This window comes from Macaca mulatta, chromosome 10 (genome assembly GCF_049350105.2).
Source record: "Macaca mulatta isolate MMU2019108-1 chromosome 10, T2T-MMU8v2.0, whole genome shotgun sequence".
Classification (NCBI taxonomy): Eukaryota; Metazoa; Chordata; class Mammalia; order Primates; family Cercopithecidae; genus Macaca; species Macaca mulatta.
The window spans coordinates 4345831-4367281 of NC_133415.1; the positions used below are offsets into that span (position 1 = coordinate 4345831).

Below are 21451 nucleotides of genomic sequence, written 5' to 3' on the forward strand. Positions count from 1 at the left end.
TCAAGAACCTTAAATATATTACTACTGTGGCTTTGTAGTACAGGTTTGATGTGCTAGTTTTTTTATGATATTGTTGACAAAAAGAGTCAAACTCTGTAAAATATTTAAAGAGATTTATTCTGAGTCAAACATGAGTGACCATGGCCGATGACACAGACCTCAGGAGGTTCTCAGAACATGTGCCCAAAGGGGTCAGGGTGCAACTTGATTTTATACATTTTAGGGAGGCATGAGACATCAATCAAATACATTTAAGAAATACACTGGTTTGGTCCACAAAGGCGGGACAACTGAAAGGCGGCAGTGGCAGCGGTCGGGAGGTTGTTCCCAGGCGATAGGTAAATTTATACATGTTCTAGTTGACAATTGGTTGAGTCTGTCTAAAGACCTGGGATCACAGAAAGGAAATGTCCAGGTTAAGATAAAAGACTGTGGAGATGAAGGTTCTTTTGAAGTCTTATAGTGGCTGCCCTTACAGACAATAGAGAGAAATGTTTCCTATTGAATCTTTTTTTTTTTTTTTTTTTTTAAACAGAGTCTTTCTCTGTCACCCAGGCTGGAGTGCAATGGTGCGATCTCAGCTCACTGCAACCTCCGCCTCCTGGGTTCAAGCATTTCTCTTGCCTCAGCCTCCGGAGTAGCTGGGATTACGGACGCGTGCCATCACGCCCATCTAATTGTTGTATTTTCAGTAGAGATGGGGTTTCATCATGTTGGTCAGGCTGGTCTCGAACTCCTGATCTCAGGTGATCTGCCCACCTCGGCCTCCCAAAGTGCTGGGGTTACAGGTGTGAGCCGCTGCGCCATCTACTGAATCTTTAAAAGGTGCTAGACTCTTAATCTCTTTAGGATTGGGAGGGCCTGGAAGAAAAAAATCCAACTATCTTAATATTCTTTTTTGTTTTGTTTTTTGAGACAGAGTCTCAGTCTGACGCCCAGGCTGGAGAGCAGTGGTGCAATCTCAGTTCGCTGCAACCTCTCTGCCTCCTGGGTTGAAGCGATTCTCCTGCCTCAGCTTCCCAAGTAGCACACCACCACACCTGGCTCATTTTTTATATTTTTAGCAGAGACAGGGTTTCACCATATTGGCCAGGCTGATCTCAAACTCCTGACCTCGTGATCCACCTGCCTCTGCCTCCCAACGTGCTGGGATTACAGGCGTGAGAAACAGTGCCGGCCAAGATTCATTATAGATGCAAATTTTCCCCGACAAAGGACAAATTTGCCATTTCAAAATATGGCAAAGAAACATGTTTTGGGGTAAAATACTTTGACTTTCTTTGTCATATAATGTTATGCCAGAGTCAGGCTGGAAAGTAAGTCATGATATACAGGGTTAATTAAAACCCATCTGATGAGAATTTTTGTATGGTTTGTAGTGCCTGACTCTCCAGACCCCTTAGGAATTTGGGCAAGATAAAAAAAAATCAGAGCTTAGTCCTCAATATCCATTGAAATATATACAGCCATTAAAATGTCACATGTTTGTGCTGGAATTAAAATCGACCAAATATTTAAACTGAGTTTAAATGCCACTGACGCCCCTATATCCCATTATCTGGGCATGTCAGCCCTCTCTGCGCTGTAACTAGGATGCCCTTTCTAATTCAGTGGGCTCCTATCATGTCACCATTTTATCTTTAAATACCCATTGCCTTCAGGATAAAGTAGAAGTGAGCCAGAGCAGACTGGACATCCGGTCTCTACCCACCCCGCACCTGGTGTTCCAACCCTCTGCAGCCTTGGCTCTCTTAGGCACTCTGCTACCGCAGGAGGGGATGCTCCTTGTTTGTTCTCCTAGATAAACCCTTTCACTCTTCAGGATCTTCCCCCTTTCTCCCAGGCAGTGGGGCTGTCTCCACCCCTTCTTCCCAGGAGCCCTGGCCGTGTCTCCGCGCGGCACGTGCCACACCGTCACGGTCCAGTGTGTCCCATGTGTCAGCTTTCCCCCGTGACCCCTTCTTCATTATAATCCCAGCCCCAAGCCTAGAGTAGGAATGGAAACTGAATGAAATTCCACACACCCCCAAATCCATGACCTTGGGTTACCAGGAGCCTGGGGAAAGGGACAGGCCAGGTGCATGGAAGCTCGGCAGTGAGAATGTACCTAGAGAAATGCACCTCCTTCTGGGGTGAGGGTGAGGGTGAGGGTTGGGGGGAAAGAAAAAGAAGAAACGTGGATCTTTGCTTTTAAATACCTTAGGTGACTTGAACAAACAAAAACCTTCAGGTGCGTAAGGCCCTGAGCGAACCAGCCCTGAGGAATGTATGAGTGGTAATTAGCATTGCAAATACTGAGAGGGAAAAGGTCTCCAGGAGTACTCTGGGATATGCCAGAATGATGGGTTCTCCAAGGAATTCTCTTTACACTCTCAATTTCCTTAAAAGCCTTTTATTTAACCAGGGAGTGCAAAGGTCAGCCTCCGGCCAGTGGTAGGACCCGCTCCTACTCAGAATTAGTAAGGCTGGACTGGAAATTCTGCTGCTCACAAGACGTCTCCAGCCCAGGAGCGGAACTTAGGAGAGGCCACACTTGCATGGAAACAGAGCACTGGGGAGAAACAGAGCTTTACGGCATCACTTAAGTGGATTATTTGTCTCGGATGACTTGGTAAATTGCATTAAAACAGTAATTTAATAAATAAAAAATGCATTATCATCTATGGAAAATGGGCTTCTGCTTTAATGAAGCATAATCCAGACAATAAATATCACCCAGCACTCAGTGGGTAAACAGGGAGGCGAGAGCAGTGGCCGCAGGCCAGCCCTGGGCACCCGGCCTTGGCCTGAGCCCACTCAGGACTTGGGCTCCATCCCCTTCACTGGGAGGCACACACCTGGGGTGGGTCAAGCAGAAGGAGGCTGTGACTTGGAGAAGCCCCTGGGGCTGTTGGATCAGTACCGGCTGACTCACAGGGAGGTGCAGCCCGCAAGGCCGCTTCTGGCATCCCCACCCCCACGCCACCAGGCCTGTCCTGCAAATGAAGATCTCCCCTTCCTCGCAGGCTCCGGGCTAGTTTGGGGAGGTAAAGGAGGGAGCCAGAGACTGGGAAAGGATCCTCAGTGATGAACCTTCAGCAGATACTCAGGACTGTTCTGCAGCAAAGGCAGGTGGGGGTCCGGGGGACGGAAACGGTTTCCTCCCTCTGCCTTGAAACAAAGGTCTTGAGCTGGTCACCTGTGAAACCATAAGCTCTCCCTTCTTCTCCCAGCAGAAAGCCAGAAAGACCAGATGAGGAAATACCATCGTGTGTGTGGAATATTCTGGATTGGGGGTGGGGTGTTCAGCTACCCTGCCACCAGCAAGTTCTGGACGTCACCGGAGCAAGGACAGCTGTCTGCCATGTGCAATGGGTATGACGTAGTGGGCAAAGTGTCAGTGAGCGGATCCTAACAGTCAGAGGTGCCCCGTTTCCCGTCAAGGAAGATGAAGCCCCCAGTTCCCCTCAAGGCATTTGAGGCCCCATCCACCTAACTCGGTGCCCCCACTCTGTCCCGTGACCCCTCCACATTGGCCTCCAGTGCTGGGCCTGTTCCTGCTGGCGCCGGTCTGCTACAGCCCTAGCACTTGAGAAAAATCCCAACACGCAATCAAACCCTGGAACCAGCTGGCTTTGGAAACCAAGCATGTCCCGTCCGCGGACAGAGGATGCTGGGGAAACTGCTCCTTTTCTCCTGGGGCCTTGGCCTCCTTGCCCCACAGGCAAGGCTGAGGCAGCTGGGCACTGCACTGGGAAACTCCCACAGGTCTCGGACCCAGCCCAGGTCTGGAGAGACAGAGAAGCTGGAAGGACGTCCCCGGCCTGACCAGCGCAGTGACAGGCTCTGGAGGCCGGCCCAGCATCCAGCAGTCCTGGTGAAGCAACGTCCCAAGCCTGTCCCTGCTTCCTCTCTGTGGTTGGGGGTAGGGGGGCACCTCCAGTCTTCCTCACACTGCCAGTCTGCAGAGGAAACACTCCGGTGTCATTTAAAGAGTGAGTCAGGAACATTTCTTTTAGGATTCTGACGAATGACGAATATGGTTCTGATTAATACAACAAAAGAACACTTTGGCAATTTTTATTTCAGATCATTTCAATATTACCCTCTCTTCATCACTAATGAAGGAAACAGCAGCTTTGATTGACGACTTGACAATAAGTCTGTGCCGGGGCCACACTGAAGCACAATGCCCAAGGGCTCCCGGGAGTGCCATGCAAACCGGGCATGTTTCCACACTTTGCAATGGAAGAGAAATATGCTTCTTTTAAGCAGACCCTGGCAAGCTCACAGACTGTCTTACAGAAGCCCAAAGCTAATTTAACCGAGGCTCTAACCGCCTAATCAGAGACCAAGCGATCACTCCGAGGCCCGCCATTGGTAGAGAGGGCTCTGCTTTGAAGAAGGAAGCCTACTGCAGGAAGGGGAGGAGGGGTACACCTCACCCCGTGTATTAGTCCGTTTTCACACGTGGTTGATAAAGACATACCTGACACTGTGCAATTTATTTTAAAAAAATATGTTTAATTGGATTTATAGTTCCACATGGCTGGCGAGCCCTTACAATCACGGCAGAAGGCAAAGAGAAGCAAGTCATGTCTTACGTAGATGGTGGCAGGCCAAAAAATGAGAGCACTTGTGCAGGGGAATGCCTCTTTTTAAACCTGAAACCATCAGATTTCATAAGACTTATTCACTATCATGAGAACAGCACGGGAAAGACCTGCCTCCATGATTCTATTACCTCCCACCAGGTCCCTCCCACAACACGTGGGAGTTCAAGATGAGATTTGGGTGGCGGCACAGCCAAACCATATCACCCCTGTTCCCCGAGGCCTCACCCCTGCGCACCAGGGCTTCATCCCTCCTCCCCAGGCCTCACCCCAGCACCCCACAGCCTTACTCCTGTGCTCTGAGGCCTTACCCCTACGCCCCAAGGCCTCATTCCTGTTCCCCAGGCCTCACCCCTGCACTCCATGGCCTCACTCCTGAGCCCTGAGGCCTCACCCCTGCACTCCACGGCCTCACTCCTGGGTCCTGAGGCCTCACTCCTGCACTCCACAGCCTCACTCCTGTGCCTTGAGGCCTCACCCCTGTGCAGCACTGTGTGAAGTACTAAGAACAAGCCAGGACCGGCCTGCAGCTACAGGGATTGGCCAGGCAGGGGCCCTGGAAGCCACCCAGCTGGGTTTCAGCCCCCCACAGTTTTCACTGCAAACACTGCCCTTGACCTGCAATCTTGGCTCTGTCAGCATCTACCCACTCTCAGGCCTGCAGCCCAGTCCACACAGCCCCAGGCTACCCCACCTCGTTTCTCTGGTGCTCGAGGCCCTCACTGTTTGGGGCCCGTGTCAAACACCAGGGTTGGAAGGGCTCTGAAGGTCAGCACGTTGCACCTCTCTCTATGGATGAGAAAACAGCGATGAGCCGGAGTGCCAGTGTGAGGTGCCCCGGAGGGTGGTGTGGAGTACAGAACGGGCCACATGACACCTGGCAGAGCCACCCTGATGTCTTCTAACTTTAGAAAGCAGGGACGAGGCCAGGTGCAGTGGCTCACGCCTGTAACCCCAGGACTTGGGGAGGCTGAGGCGGGTGGACCCCCTGAGGTCAGGAGTTTAAGACCAGCCTGATCAACATAGAGAAACCCCATCTCTACTAAAAATACAAATTTAGCTGGGCGTGGTGGTGCATGCCCGTAATCCCAGCTAATCAGGAGGCTGAGGCAGGAGAAATGCTTGAACCCGGGAAGCGGAGGCTGCAGCGAGCTGAGATCACACCACTGCACTCCAGCCTGGGCAACAAGAGCGAAACCCCGTCACAAAAAAAAAAAAAAAAAAGGGGGGAAAAGAAAAGAGAAAGCAAGCAGGGACGAGGCTGCTCACTGTCTTTGCCTCTTGACCGCCTTCCAGTAGGCCAAACCATTCTTGACCGCCCCTAAACCCAACTCTCGCAGGCTCCTCCACCCCCAGCCTCTCTTGCCTTCCTGAAAACCCTCCAGACTCCCTCCCAGGCTTCTTATCTGGTAATAAGAACAGACAGCACCTCGGCCAGGCCGTTCCCTCTGGTTATGGCTCTTCCTCCCAGCTGCCGTCTAAGGCTCTGAAGAGCAGGGTCTGCACTGCCACACGGTGACACCCAGCACAGCACAGAGTAAGCGCTCAGGACTCCTGGCTTTCTGAGAGTGGAACTTTCACCTCTGCAGCAGCCTTGGCATTGGGACCCCTGTCAGGGTCTGAGTAAAGACGGGTTTTCCCTGGAGCAGACCCACTGGCTAGGATGGGAAATTCATCGTCAGGAGCCCCTGTAGTCACGGTTTGGGGTCACTGTGTGCAAGCTCGCTAAGTCAAGGGTAGCACCGGACTGCACCCTATGCCTGCAGGCTCCCCAGAGACCCTGGCTTCTGTCCTCACAGGAGGTCCCGGTCGGAGCTCAGAGCACAGCTGTTTGCCAGAGACACTGTGCCACTAATGGCTGCACGACTCCCTGGGGTCCCCATCTCAGCCCAACGAGGGAAGGACTGTCAGCAAAGGTAACGGGCAACAGGAAGGAACGTGCAGACTCCAAGCCACCCGTGACGCAAGTCGTCTGACCTGTCCCCAGGGCAGCCTGATACACAGAGTCGGGGGCATGCCTCACCTGGCCCTTCCCCGGGACAGCCTGATACACGGAGTGGGGGGGATGCCTCACCCAGCCCTTCCCCGGGACAGCCTGATACATGGAGTCAGGGAGATGCCTCACCGGGCCCTTCCCCGGGGCAGCCTGATACATGGAGTCAGGGAGATGCCTCACCGGGCCCTTCCCCGGGGCAGCCTGATACATGGAGTCAGGGAGATGCCTCACCGGGCCCTTCCCCGGGGCAGCCTGATACATGGAGTCAGGGAGATGCCTCACCGGGCCCTTCCCCGGGACAGCCTGATACATGGAGTCAGGGAGATGCCTCACCGGGCCCTTCCCCGGGACAGCCTGATACATGGAGTCAGGGAGATGCCTCACCGGGCCCTTCCCCGGGGCAGCCTGATACATGGAGTCAGGGAGATGCCTCACCTGGCCCTTCCCCAAGGCAGCCTGATACATGGAGTCAGGGAGATGCCTCACCGGGCCCTTCCCCGGGGCAGCCTGGTGCATTGGTGGGGAGCATGGCTTCTGCTGCACAGTGCACAGGGAAGAGGGTCCAGTTTCTGCGGTGCAGCCCCACAGTGCACGGGCCACCTCGGTGGGAGCAGCATCCGGGAGGCAGAACAGCCGTTAAGTGAGGTCGGGGCTGTGTCTGGACACGTCCCATGCTGCCCCTTCACCCCTGTGAAAAACAAGTCCATGAGAAGAATCTCCTTTGAAAATGCTCACCCTGGAGAAAGGGCAGGACTCTGGGGACAGGGGGTTCTGGACGTCAAGGAGAAATACTCTTCTTCGAGCCAACACCATCTTCAAAAATAATACATCTCTTTGGTTAAGGGGAAGACATTTCACGGAAGAGCCCACACGCCTTGGAAATGACCATTAAAAAGTCCTGATCCTATTCCAATTGGATTAGACAGCTGAAATCTCCCAATCCTGACTTTTTTTTTTTTTTTTAACTACCTCCAGTAAATTGTATCTAATAAAGTAGCCAGCATGCCATGAGAGCTGCTCCAAAGGACAGCAGCATGGTAGCAGGGGCCCCTGCCACTCCAGGGGATAGCTAGCGCTCAGAGTCCGTCTTACTTCCAGGTACAAAGATGAAAGGGCATTCTGACAAGTCAAAGGCAAAGGCAGGTAGGCAGCCTCTGGGCACAGGAGCCCACCCCTGCAGAATTTTTGCTGAGTGAGAGGGACGGAAGAACTCAGGAATATATTACACAAATATACGCAAGACACTTTTGGAAATGATGTAAAAGTTACCTGAAAGACATAAAAGAAAAGCTAATTAAACACAGAGATATACCAGGTTCATAAACAAAAAGATTCAAATGGAAAAGATGTCAATTATCTCCTTTTAATTGATATGTTCAATGTATTTCTTTTCTTTTTCTCTTTCTTTCCTTTCTTTTTTTTTTTTTTTTTTTTAAGATGGACTCTCGCTCTGTCACCCAGGCTGGAGTGCAGTGGCACAATTTCAGCTCATTGCAAGCTCCGCCTCCCAAGTTCAAACGATTCTCCTACCTCAGCCTCCCAAGTAGCTGGGATTACAGGTGCACAGCACGATACTGGCTAATTTTTGTATTTTTAATAGAGATGGGGTTTCACCATGTTGGCCAGGCTGGTCTCGATCTCCTGACCTCATGATCCACCCTCCTCGGCCTCCCACAGTGCTGGGATTACAGGCATGAGTCATCATGCTGACCCCAATTCAATGCATTTCTAATAAAAACTCCTTATCCTCTATCCAGAATTTTTGTGGAATTAAAGTATATTCCAGGCCAGGCGCGGTGGCTCACGCCTGTAATCCCAGCACTTTGGGAGGCCGAGGCGGGCGGATCACAAGATCAGGAGATCGAGACCACGGTGAAACCCCGTCTCTACTAAAAATACAAAAAATTAGCCGGGCGCGGTTGTGGGCACCTGTAGTCCCAGCTACTCGGGAGGCTGAGGCAGGAGAATGGCGTGAACCCGGGAGGCGGAGCTTGCAGTGAGCCGAGATCATGCCACTGCACTCCAGCCTGGGCGACAGAGCGAGACTCCGTCTCAAAAAAAAAAAAATAAAATAAAATAAATAAAAAATAAATAAAGTATATTCCAAAGTTGACAATGAAGAGTAAAGGGCCAAAAATAGCACGACAACCCCAAAGACAAAATGACAAGGTGAAGACTGTACCAGATAGCAAGACATTCTGTGGGACTAATGTAGGCCACGTGGCCTAGGTGCTGGACAGAAAGACCAGTGCAACAGAGGACGCGGGGGCACGCCCATACTGAGGTGGACACTCAATCATCCATGACAGGCACAGCAGTGCCGGCCGGAAGGCAAAGGATGGAACGTTCCATCAGTGGTACCGAGAAAACAAGTGTTTATCCACGTGGAAGAATGAAACCGGACCCTGTTGCACACCACACACAAAAGCAAACTGAGGGCAGGGGAGAAAGCAGCGCCTAAAAACACTACCTCAGGGCACAAATGATACATTTTATTTGATTCTTTTTTTTTTTTTTTTTTTTTTTTCCTTTTTTGAGGCAGAGTCTTGCTCTGTTGCCCAGGCCGGAGTGCTGTGGTATGAAATAAGCTCACTGCAACCTCGGCCTCCCAGGTTCAAGCAATTCTCCTGCCTCAGCCTCCCAAGTAGCCGGGATTACAGGTGTGCGCCACCACACCTGGCTAATTTTTGTATTTTTAGTAGAGACGGGGTTTTGCCATGTTGGCCAGGCTGGTCTTGAACTCCTGGTCTCAAGTGATCTGCCTCGCTCAGCCTCCTAAAGTGCTGGGATTACGGGCGTGAGCCACCGTGCCCGGCCAACAAAGGATACATTTTAAAAACTGATGAAGTTGACTACCCCAAAATTTTAAACTTCTGTATTGCAAAAGACACTTAATCACAGACTGGAAAAAGATATTTGTAGTGTGTATGTGACTGACAAAGGATTTGTATCCAGAATGTCAAATATGTCAAAATCCTCCAAAGAATCAACAAGAAAAAAAATCTGGGGCGTGCAGCGCAGTGGGTCAGGTAAGAGGCCAGTTCCTAGTTTCCAGATAGGCAAGAACTAAAAAGATGAGGAATACAAAGTTTAGGCGAGAACGTGGGTTACAGGAAACCGCAGACTGCAAAGGAGAGGAAAGGAGGAGAAGAGGCTTCCCTGGTACATGTGAAATGTGTTTCTAAACAAGAAACAAACAACAGATCTGAAGCTTTTTAAAAATGAAACAAATCTTTTAGATTTGACAAAGCTAGGTAATAAGTTCAAAGGCATTCATTAGACTACTATCTACATGTTTCTGTATATTTAACATTTCTTATAATTAAAAAAAGCAAACAGATCAAGGACTAATCTGAAGTGGTCTTTTCTAGTTACCAACAGACTCATCTATGTGGCGGCACCTCTCATCCATGTGACTCAGCCTCGGGTCAGCCAGAAGTGGACAGGGCCAGCCTCCAGCCCAGCCCCGGGAAAGGGTTCTGGTTCCGCCCGACCCCTCTGCTGTCACTCAGACTCAACCCGCTCAGCATCCCCTCACTGGGAAAGGTGCACAGGCCTGGGGCAGCTCCTGACAGCTCTATAACCTCCCTCTCAAGGGTCTCCCTGAAGGATTGTTCCCTTAAGAACTGCCGTGAATTTCCTCAGGGGCCAGGACCCTGGTGCTGGAGAGAAGTTCAAAGGGACGGACAGCAGGACAGAGCAGAGCTGCTCCTCTCCTTCAGTTCCCAGCGGGGAGACGGGGGGAAATCCTGGTGCCTCCCCACATGAGTTCTCTTAACACTGCGCCCCAGGTTCTGCAGCGGATTTAGTTTTGCTTATAAAATGACAAAATCAAAGTTCAAAATGACTATGATTAACTAAATGCAAATTACTTACAGATGATATACACTTTTTAAAATGTAGGAACTAAGGCAAAGAAACGATTTTCCTTCTGTTTTTTATAATGGAGAAACTGTGATAAAAGGAACAATATTTCACCTTTAATTGCATCGTTTGATTTTCCTTATAATTTTTGGCACAAAATAAAAACAAATGACCTTCTGGCCTCAGGAGAGTTCCCCGCATATGCGTATTTACGTAGATGTGGTTTTGAGGCCCTTCAAATGACAGAAATTGTTTCCCATTCTTCGTTAAGATTCAAGTGCACCAACTTCAGCTGCACAAGCAAAATCTTTGCTATGATTTCCTTTGAAATATTCATCACCAGACCATTGCGTTTCACGATTACCGGCCCACAATGCAGGGCACGGACGTTTTAAAATTCACGCCAACATCCCCATGTTCAGGGCATGCGCTGTAGTGAGAGCTGCGCATCATATTTCATGGCACAGCCAAATCTTAAAGCCTAAATGAGCCTGTCCTATCCAGGCAGCCTCAGTGACTCATTCAGTAGCTCTATGCCACCCATGTTCTATTTTGCCAGATACTTATTGGCACGTGTCTGTCCAGGTTTGAGAACATTCCAACTGGTTAAAGACAAAGGTCACAGCCAATCAAATCTAGTGAGTCATAGGACAGGTTCCCATCTCTACAGTCTCGGGGGCTGATCGGGGGAACGGAATGACCTACAGGGTCTGCCCCTTTGTCCTGGGATTCTGGTCTAATGTATGAACATTCTGTAACTGAAAGAAGCCTTTTAAAGCCATATAGTATAAAAGAAAAACATAAACTATACTGAACTTTAAAAATTCCTAATGGATATTTATTCTTTGGTTGATGTGTCAGAGTTCTCTAGAGAAACAGAACCCAAAGGACATATGTACATATACATGTATATAAATAGACAGGGGGCATTTATCTTAAGGACTTGGCCTGTGCAATTGTAGAGGCTTGATGAGAACAAAATCTGGTGGGGTAGGTGGCAGGCTAGAGACTCAGGGAGGAGCCGCGGTTTAAGTCCACCCAAAAGCAGGCAGAATTCCTTCTTGCTTGGGAGAGGCCAGTCTTTGTCTATTAAGGTCTTCAATGGATGGGATGAGACCCACGCTCATATGGAGGCTCACCCTTTGCTTTATGCAAAGTCTCCTGACTTAAATGTCAACCTTGAAACCCACCCAAGTCCCACAGACCGTTTTTTTGACAAACTTAGAAAATGACCCTTCTGATCTTAAAGTTTAAAACTTAACACTTGTTTTATCCGAGTTCCTTCCTCAGGAAAGGACTTGCAGGCTTCTCAAAAAGTATCAAAGGACTGAAACTCACCAGATCCTGACAATGAGATACCAGGCCTCTCAAAAAGTATCAAAGACCTGAAACTCACCAGGTCATAGCATCCGGACAGCTAGATGCCAAGCCCCTCATGCCAAGCCCCTCATTCATCTTGACTGCTTCCTTACCCCTGTTTTCCCATACATAATTACATTTCCTCGCTGCTATGTTTGAGTCAGTCTGAGAGATGGATTTAAGACTGAGTTCCCACCTCCTGGGCTGCAGCACCTGATTAAAGCCTTCTTCATTGGCAACAATTGTTGTCTTGGGGATTGGCTTTCTGTGCAGTGAGCATTGGGACCCAGACTGAACCCCTGGTGTTTCGGTAACAACCTCAACCAAAAAATACCTTCAGAGAAACATCCAGAATAATGCTTGACCAAATCTCTGGCAATGGTGGTTCAGCCAAGTTGACACATAAATTAACCGTTGCAGTGATGACTGCATCTGTCATCAATGATGTGGTCAGTGATGGGAATCGCTCCCATGTTCAAATTTGAAAGGCATTTTCCAGGGCTGTGTTCCTAGGTCCTTTCATAAACCAGACGACTGGTTTAAATATTCAATTTATTAACGAACAAATCAACATGCACTGAGAACCTGGGAACTCCCAGGGCTCACAGATGAGGAATGGCATAGCCAGCCTTTCTGGTGGGCAACTGAGAGTCTGGAGAGTGAACAAGGCAGCCCCCTCCTCCAACCTGCTCTCTCTCACCCTTTGCCGCTGCTGGCCCTGCAGGGAGGCAAGAATCCTTAAACAGGAAAAAATGCACATCAGCAAAAACTAGTTAAGAATCAAACACAAAAAAATGACCTTGATTTACATATTTTAGCAAGGGTCCGAGGAGAGATGCAAGGTCACCAGCAGGAGCTTAGAGCAGACCACAGGAGACTCGGCGCAGGATCACAGGGCCCGCTGGCCGCCAACTCCCATCAGGCAGGCGGCTCACTTCACAAGCTCCCATCACAAGTACTGCACCGCCTGCAAACGCCTGTCTCCTTTATGGATGAAATCAAAGACATCCTTTTAATGCCGCTCTGTCAAAACTTCATGAATTATACAAGCTCAAGAAGACTGTGGAGGCCAGAGCTGCCACTAAGTTGCAAGAAGGATTAACTTTCTGCTGCTAACCTCAGTCACCGTCAATGCTCCTCCTCCTGTTTCCCGAGTCTCAACATTCCATGTCTGATGACTCAGCATTTCTAGAAAATGCTGTATCACCACGTGGTCTAGTGAGCACCACTCTAAAGGTACTTTTGCTATCCTGTCCAAACTGATGAACTTCGCTGCTTTCTTAATTTTTGTCAAGGACGTTCTCGGCAAATTCAAAGGGAAGAGAACTGCTGTGGGCCTTGATTATTTTTTCTTTGAAGCAAGAAATGACATCACACCAGTTAATAAGTCAAAGCCTGAACTCTCTCTGTAGACTGAACTTAGCTACAAGAGCACAGCGGTCAGAGAAGGAGTAAGTGTGGGGCAGCTCTCAGTGAGCGACCCACGTTCTGTCCCCAGCCCTGCAATGACTTGTGAGGCCTGCAGGTGGGCGTGTCCACAGGCTGATGCTCACAGGCCTGCATCAGTCACACACACACACACAGACACACACACGGGCTCACCTCTGTGCACACGAGTGTGTGGCCTGCAGCCTGCTCCTAGGACATGCATGCAAGGTGTCTGCCAGGTCCCTCCACTCCAGTTTCCACTCCTGGACATCCTCGTCCACTCTCTCCTGGGACTCATTCCTGCTCTCCCGGCCTGGGAAGCGCCTTCTTCCGCCTCCACCATCCCAAGGCCCCATCCCTTACGGTGAGTCCTGTCCCTCTTCACTGACACTCTCTGGGCTGCCGCAGGCTCCCTCCACACTGCTCTGTCCTGTGCTCTGGGGCCGTATTCCCCCAGCAATCTACCAGGACACCCACGCACAGTACATCCCTCTGGGTACTACTCCCTTCCCCACAGGGACTCCTGAGGCCAGGGTAAGGCGCCCTGCTCCAACATCCCTCCAGTGCACAGCTGAGACACAGGGACACAGTGTGCCCTCTGTTCTGTTCTCGTGGAAAGAGCAGGGGCACTGAACTCAGGCCTGGCCCACAACTCCCACCCCGTATGGTGCAGGGCAAACTGAAGTCCCTGCCTCAGGTTCCAACCGCTCATCTGTAAGATGGCAATCATGATGTCCAGTACGCGAGTACACACTTTCCAGTACAAACGATGGTAAGAATTAGAGATGACATTGAGTGCGTATCACCATATCACAGAGCTCTGTACCCAAAAGAGGCGGTTAAGAGAATGGTGAAGCCTACGGTGTGTTAATACCTGTCTCACTGTAAGCGCGAATCTGAAAATTCCTCAAAACAGACAGCTTAGGTGCAAATGAAACTCAGTTTCCTCAACTGGAAAAAGGAAGAGTCAAACTGGATAATCTAAGGGTCTCGGGACCTCTGAAACGCAGACCTGTGGAGTCCTCCATTCAAGAACGCTGCTTTGTGAAGGCTGAAACAGCCTGCAGGTGCACAGGACCTGAGAAGAAGCCCAACGAGGCCACTCCCCAGAAGATGACTTCTCATGCCTGTCTCGATCAACACGCAGCCACCCCCTCCCGGCTACTGTCAACTGCAAATGACCCAGACCTGGAGCAGGCAAACAAAGGGGACGCTGAGGAAGCAGAGGCTGTGGCAACCTGGGCCCACCACCGGACACCCCCAGGAGAGCTTCTGCAGGCCTAGCATCCACCTGGAGAGGGGACACAGCTGCTCATTTTCTAAACAGGACAGTAAAGGGCATTCATGTTGGGTTTCTGACAGCACTGACTGGGATTTCCCGAAGTTACTCGGCTGCTGGAACACGGAGCAGAGCGGCAGTAGGGGACGAGCACATCCACCCTGGAGTGGCATCCAGACAGAAACGTCTATGCATCTCCAAGATGCCCCGTCTGTCTGAGTGCTCCCTGGGCTGGGACTGCGTCTCCTGTGCCTATGTCCTTGTCATTCCTGCCCAGCTCAGTGTGTGCCGGGTGGGGAGATAGGCTGGCGGATGCCGGCCTTTCCCAGCATGAGAATGGGTGGCAGGCCCCGGAATCGTCATCTTTCACAGGCTCCCGAGATGACTCCCAGGTGAGGTGGAGCTGCAGAACCACTTTGCTGGGATATAAGCTTCTAGAGATGAGGACCCCCCACACACACCCCTCTGGGACCCCACAGACTTAGCACGGGCTGCTGCACGTGGCAGGGCCTGGGAAAATGATATAGACATCCAGCGGGCAAGCGAATGCCAGGAAAGTTCTGGACTGTTCACATCCCTAGAGGCTTCACACTGGGCTGTTCTGACCTCTGTTTATCACTGATGACCGAGCTTTTACAAGGACCTCCCACCACCAACCTTGAGCAAACACTTCAACCTGTCCCCTTGTAAGTCAGGCTGTGGATAAGACTCATGAATAAAAGTCTTATTGAACTAATTTGAACAAAAAGAATCCACATTCACCTAATAACCATTAACCAGGGAATTCTTAGATATAACAGAAAATGGAATAGTGAGAAGATTTTCTTAGGAGCTAAAACAAGGAAAATTATACAGGTTCTGCACAACAGTAAAAAACAAGACAGGATCTTTGAGACAGTCAAACTGTCCCCTTGTCACCTCCAGCTTCCCACTCTGGTGACTATTGTGACAACTCCCATCCTGCCGGACTCACTCCTCTCACACGAGCTCACCCAGGCCAGGCTTTCCGCCTTTGCGTTCACGTGTGTGTGCACGGACTGTGTGTATGTCTACGCGAGGCGTGATGTGTAAAACCATTTTCAAATAAGACTTTTCAAGAAATTCCCCAAAGTAAAAAGCATAGTAGAAACACACCCCTGCATCCATCACTCAGGATTCACGATGATCAATATTTGGCCAATGCCATTTCATTTATTTCTGACCCCCGCTCTGCCCACATGCTGCTTGGTTATTTGAAAGCAAATCCCAGACATCACATTTTAGCCGTAAACAGCTTCTCTCAGAGATAACAACTTAGACACATAATCACAAGCCTATTATTACATCGAAATAATTAACCATGATTCCTTAATGTGATCCTGCATGCCTCCTGATCATGTGTCTTGCTGCTGTCACTTTGTTCTAATCAGGCTCCAAATGACACATACACAATGCATCTGAGAGCCAACTCTCTCACTCATTTAAAATCTCGGAGTCCCTCCTCCCTCTTGCTTGCTTCTCTGTCGTGCTTTTGTGGAAGCAATCTGGTCACGGCCATGTGGGATGTTTCACACTCTAGTTCTGGCTAGTTTATTCCCCTCGTGAGTTCTATCCCTTTCCCCCTTCCCTGGCACTCCCTGCAAGCGGGACTGAGGTCTAAAGGCTGGATCCGATGCAGGTGGGATCTGTGTGTGTGCGTGAATGCTTCGCTGTTGGAGCTGTGGCCTTCGCATTTCACCCCATCAGAAGGCGTGGAATGTCTGGGGTCTCCTTCCTGGTGATGCTGTGATGATCGGCAGGTCCAGGTGTTACCAGGCAGAACCATCCATCACCAAGTCCCCTGCAAGCTCCCCCTCACGGTTCTGAATGCTATTGGTGAGCACTGGCTCGACTCCTCATTTCATTAGGGTGACAGTACAACTCTTTCACTGCCTCTGCATTTACAGCCACAGTCCTTCCTTAAGGAATAACTTGCCCACATTAAAAAAAAAAAAAAAAAAAAAAAAACCTATTTGATTACCAGGAAAATAGAATATTGCTTGACTCTTTCCTTTTATTTACCGGTTGGTGCCCTAGCAACTTTCACAGGTGAACTAATAAGGGCTTTAACTTAGAAGTTATTATGAATTCACAGACTTTAATATTCTTGGTATGTTCTAATAAACTGCCATCATAATTCTCTCTGACGCTTAATTTTCCTATTTTTGGCTAGAGGGAAACCCTTTAAATTGGGTTTCTGGCATGACCCCAAGAGTCTGTGAGAAGTTCCTTGCTTTCTTTATGACTAGATGTTCCAGATTCATCTTAAACATTTCCTGGCATCAAACATTTCTCTAAGGAGCCTTGCTTACTTTTCATGGGAAATGGCTTAAGGACTCTGCAGGGGTGCTCCTCTCCACTGGGTTGATAACTGGGTCCAATAACTTTCAGTGGTCAGAGCCAGGAGATAAGACGTTACGTTTTCAAAGGGCAGAACCCACCAAAAGTTCACACTGAATCTTAATTCATATTTAAGCTTACAGGTGTTTTACTTCTTTGATTTTATGCTTGACTCTCTTTTATGTCAGAAATTGTGGTTCCTCTAACATTATCATAATTACTTACCTGCTTTGTCTTAATAGATGTATGCGCAAATATGCATTTCAGTAAGTAGGTATATAAGTCATAGTTTCAAACAGCACTAATAATATTACCAGCAATCTGAATTTTGAAAACTTTTGCAATTCTTTTTTGCTTAAGATAAATCCTGCTGAGGCTGTACATTCAAACTGCTTCAAAGTCTATTTGAAGTCATTTTTCTCTGTGTGATTAAAGTACCGACTTGATATATAGTTTAGGTTCTCTTTTCATTTGATTTTGTTCTTGCTTTTTAAGAATAGCTTTCTGATTTGGGTTTAGTTTGGCTTTATAATTACGTAAAGCAATACATGATTCAAAGTAAAAAAACCATAAAACAAAGTACATTCAGAGAAGAGAAGTCAGGCTTCAGATATGACTCTTCCACTGTATCTCATCTTCCCCATATAGACTATAACCCTTCTTCATTGGTTTCTGGTTTATTCTTTCATTAATTTTGTTTGTTAATATAAGCAAATAGGAATGTTTGTGTGCGCACACGTATGCGTTTATACTGATACTCTGCCAACCAATCAACAGATAAGTGATGGCATATGACACACGGTTCTGCACCTAGCGCCTCCAGTGAAGAGTGAGGCAACCAAGAGTTCACCAGCGGCAGACAGAGCACCCACATTCCTTTCAGGCCCATGCAGAACTCCAGCTACGGAGTGGCAGGTGTAGAACAGCTCATTCAGCCCGTTCCACATTGACGGATATCCGTCTTTTGCTGTTGCAAACAGTGCTATGACGAACAGGACTGTAGATACGGCGTTTTTCATTTTCTCCAACTAATCTTTTGGATGGCTCCTGGGCCAACAGTTGTCCAGGCATATGCTACTTGCTAAGAGTGTGAACCACCCGTCTGTGCTCATTCTTGCTGCGTCCCTGCATCTGCCCTGCTGCCGCACTGTGCTCCCCTCCCGGCTGTCTGCCCTCCTTTCCTCTCACCATACGAGGAAAGTCACCATGGGCTGAGGGCTCTCCGCTGTTGGGCATTAGATAATATTACCTGTGATAAAATACTATCGTGTACACGCTGTTAGTATATGGGGAGAGGAGAATACTTTCTTTATTAAACTTTTTATCCTGAAATAATTGTAGCTTCATATGTAGTTGTAAGAAACAACACAAAGCAATGCCCCTGGACCCTTTACCCAGATTAAGGCTATAGTTGTTTTTGGAGGGTTTTGTTTTGTTTGTTTGTTTTTTGAGACAGGGTTTCACTCTTGTTACCCAGGTTGGAGTGCAATGGCACGATCTCGGCTCACCACAACCTCCGCCTCCCGGGTTCAAGCGATTCTCCTGACTCAGCCTTCCAAGTAGCTGGAATTACAGGCGCCCACCACCATGCCTGGCTAATTTTGTGTTTTTAGTAGAGACGGGGTTTCTTCAGGCTGGTCTCAAACTGCCGACCTCAGATGATCTACCCGCCTCAGCCTCCCAAAGTGTTGGGATTACGGGCATGAGTCACTGCACCCGGCCATGGCTACAGTTTTAATTTACAGTAGAAAATGGTGCACATGGGAGCCACAAAGCTCCCAGAAGAGCACTGGGCTACAGTGCCCAATGGACACATCCTGATGCCACCGTCAACTGACATTTCATACACTGTACTAAATTCTTGATTCTGGTGGGCACTGGCATGCTTCAAATGCTTAATCTAGGCACATGGTTTTAACCTGTTTACATCACAATTTAATCTAGTTTGCACTGCACATTCATCAGTGCACACGTACGTGTGGGCAGACAGCAGGTGCATCTGTGTGCATGAATCTAGATGGCAGTGTGATTTCTTCTAAAAAGTCTAGCTATTCTCCCATCTCTGGATTCCCAGTGAACAAATATTAATTTGACCATAAAACTATATTATTTGAATCCTTGGCCCTTTTTTTTTTCTATTTGATAACTCACACACTGATAAGAAAGAAAGTTCTCTCTTACAACTGTAATCTTTCTATCAGATTTTGGCTTTCTGTTTTCTTATCTTGATGACTCTGACAGATATATTTAATATTGCTTTACTACAATAGAATGGCTCTATGTAATTAACTTAATGCAATTTTCCTGAGTCTTTTTTAAACCTGAATACTATAACTCCTATTTTGCCTGTAGCTCAAGTTTGATTGGGAGAGCTCTTGCCAGCATTTTACTTCTAATCCTTCCATGCCTAAGAATAAATGGAAAGTTCAAGCAAAAATTGGCAACTCTAAGATTGCATGAATAAAATATTTATCTAATCCATAGATGAAAGAATATTTTTGGTGCTCTGTGTCACTTTCTGGAAAAAATTCATGATCAACCAAAAACTCTGATATTTTTGTAGTTCTAAATGATTTAAATATTGGGTTAATATCAATTTATTTATTTATGAGACAGAGTCTTGCTCTATCACCCAGGCTGGAGTGCAGTGGCACGATCTCGGCTCACTGCAACCAACGCCTCCTGGGTTCAAGCAATTCTCATGCCTCAGCCTTTGTGTGGCTGGAATCAGAGGCACACGCCACCATACCCAGCTAATGTTTGTATTTTTAGTAGAGACGGAGTTTCACTATGTTAGCCAGGCTGATCTCAAATTCCTGACCTCAGGTGATTCGCCTGCCTCGGCCTCCCAAAGTGCTGGGATTACAGGTGTGAGCCACTGTGCCTGGCCTCAAAATATTTTTTTAATATGAAAGTAAAAGAATGCCAATAGATCAAGAACCCTCAGAGTTACTATCTATTGTTTAAGGAGAAAATGAACCTCTGGATTGGTGACTTCACCTGAAGCCGGCCATTTCCATGAGATTCTAATCCTTTCAAGGTAACACTGTCTTAAACAGGGCATTTATCATTTCTTCCCTTTTCTCTATCTTTTTACCATCGTTGTTTTCTTCTGGTTTTGAATTTTAGATGAAGATAAGCATAAACTAGGTATTCATCAGGGACTTTTCATACATTCACACTATTTCGTGTAGCTGCAGACCATTACTAATTTTCATTTCCCTAACAATACTCCACAGTTTATCCATTCTATTGTTGAATATTTAGGTGCTGCTCCTTTCTTGCTATTAAAAATCAGGACTGCAGGAATCCGTGTGCACATTTTCAAGAGTCCCTCTAGAGCAGTGGCTCTCAACTGCTGTGTGCTCCAGAACCACCTGGAGGGCTTGTTAAGCACAGCCTGCTGGGCCCCGCCTCCTGCATCTCTGACTTGGCAGATTATTAAGGAACGAGACCCATAACTCCGCATTTCTAATAGAAATGCAGCATCCTTTTGATGCACCTAACAGCATCCTGCCGATGCGGATGCTGTTGGTCCAGTGATCCCCCCTGGAGAATCAGTGCTCTCAAGCAGCACCCGGGAAAGAACTCTGCAATGATGGGAGCGTCTATGTCTATGCTGCCCAATACTGTAGCCGCCAGCCACAGATGGGTCTGCAGCATCTGAACTGTGACGAGTGCGACTGAGAAATGTCATGTTTCAATCAATTCATTTAAACAACTGCATGTGGCTAGCGGCCACCATCCTAGACAATGCAGCTCTGACTGCGTGTGACCTAAGCGTGGAATACCTGGATCACACCTGGATGCACCTCCTCAACTCTCCCGATCAAGATATACAACATGTCCTTCTGCCAGCAATCCTGCACTGCCCAGTGCTAACCAGAGGAAAGCACTGTTTTGATTTCTATTACTATTGATCGGTTTTCGTCAGTTCTAGAACTTCGTGTAAGTGAAATCAGGTGGTATGTTCTCTCTTGCTGGTTAAAATGTTTTGAGATTCATCCACATTGTCACTGAACAGTACTGCTCAGTATGAATTTGTTTATCCATTCCCTTGCTGACAGATACTTGCATTGTTTCCAGGTTTTGGCTGGTATGAATAAAGCTGCTATGAACATTCTGGTGCAAGTACTTTTTTGTGGACATAAATGTTCAGTTCCCATGCACATACCTAGGAATGGAGTTTGTTGAATCACAGAGTAGGTACATGTTTAGTTTAATAAGAACGTGCCAGTTTTCCAAAGTGGTGGTACCACTTAACATTCCCATCCACTGTGCCTGGGGCTTCTGGCTGAGCCACATACTTGCCACCATTTAGTGTTGTCAGCTCTTATTTTTAGCCATTCTGGTAGGCTTGCAGTAGTATCTCGCTTGTGGTTTTAATTTGAATTTCCTTGATAACTAATAATGTTGAGTATTTTTTCAAGTGCTTGTTGGTCATCAGAATATCTTCTGCTGTGCAGTGTCTATCTGAACCTTCTGTCCACTTTTAAATTGGGCTATTTGTAATGTTAAGCTATAGGAGTTTTCATATATCCTGGATATGGGTACTTTGTCAGATGTATGTATTAT

At 48.0% G+C, this 21451-nt stretch overlaps 1 protein-coding gene across 3 annotated transcripts in view; it reads right to left on the minus strand.

Moving 5' to 3' along the window:
* TBC1D22A (TBC1 domain family member 22A) overlaps nt 1–21451 on the minus strand; it is a 416627-nt gene that overhangs the window by 61372 nt on the left and 333804 nt on the right. Inside the window, exon 12 of one of the 3 annotated variants that reach the window (XM_077949319.1) lies at nt 97–861. The exons of the other annotated variants lie outside the window; for them this stretch is intronic. Coding sequence (XP_077805445.1) covers nt 829–861 — 33 coding nt within the window. The 3' untranslated portion in view covers nt 97–828. Of the gene's footprint in view, nt 1–96; nt 862–21451 lie in introns of those variants that run through there. 3 annotated transcript variants of the gene reach the window in all.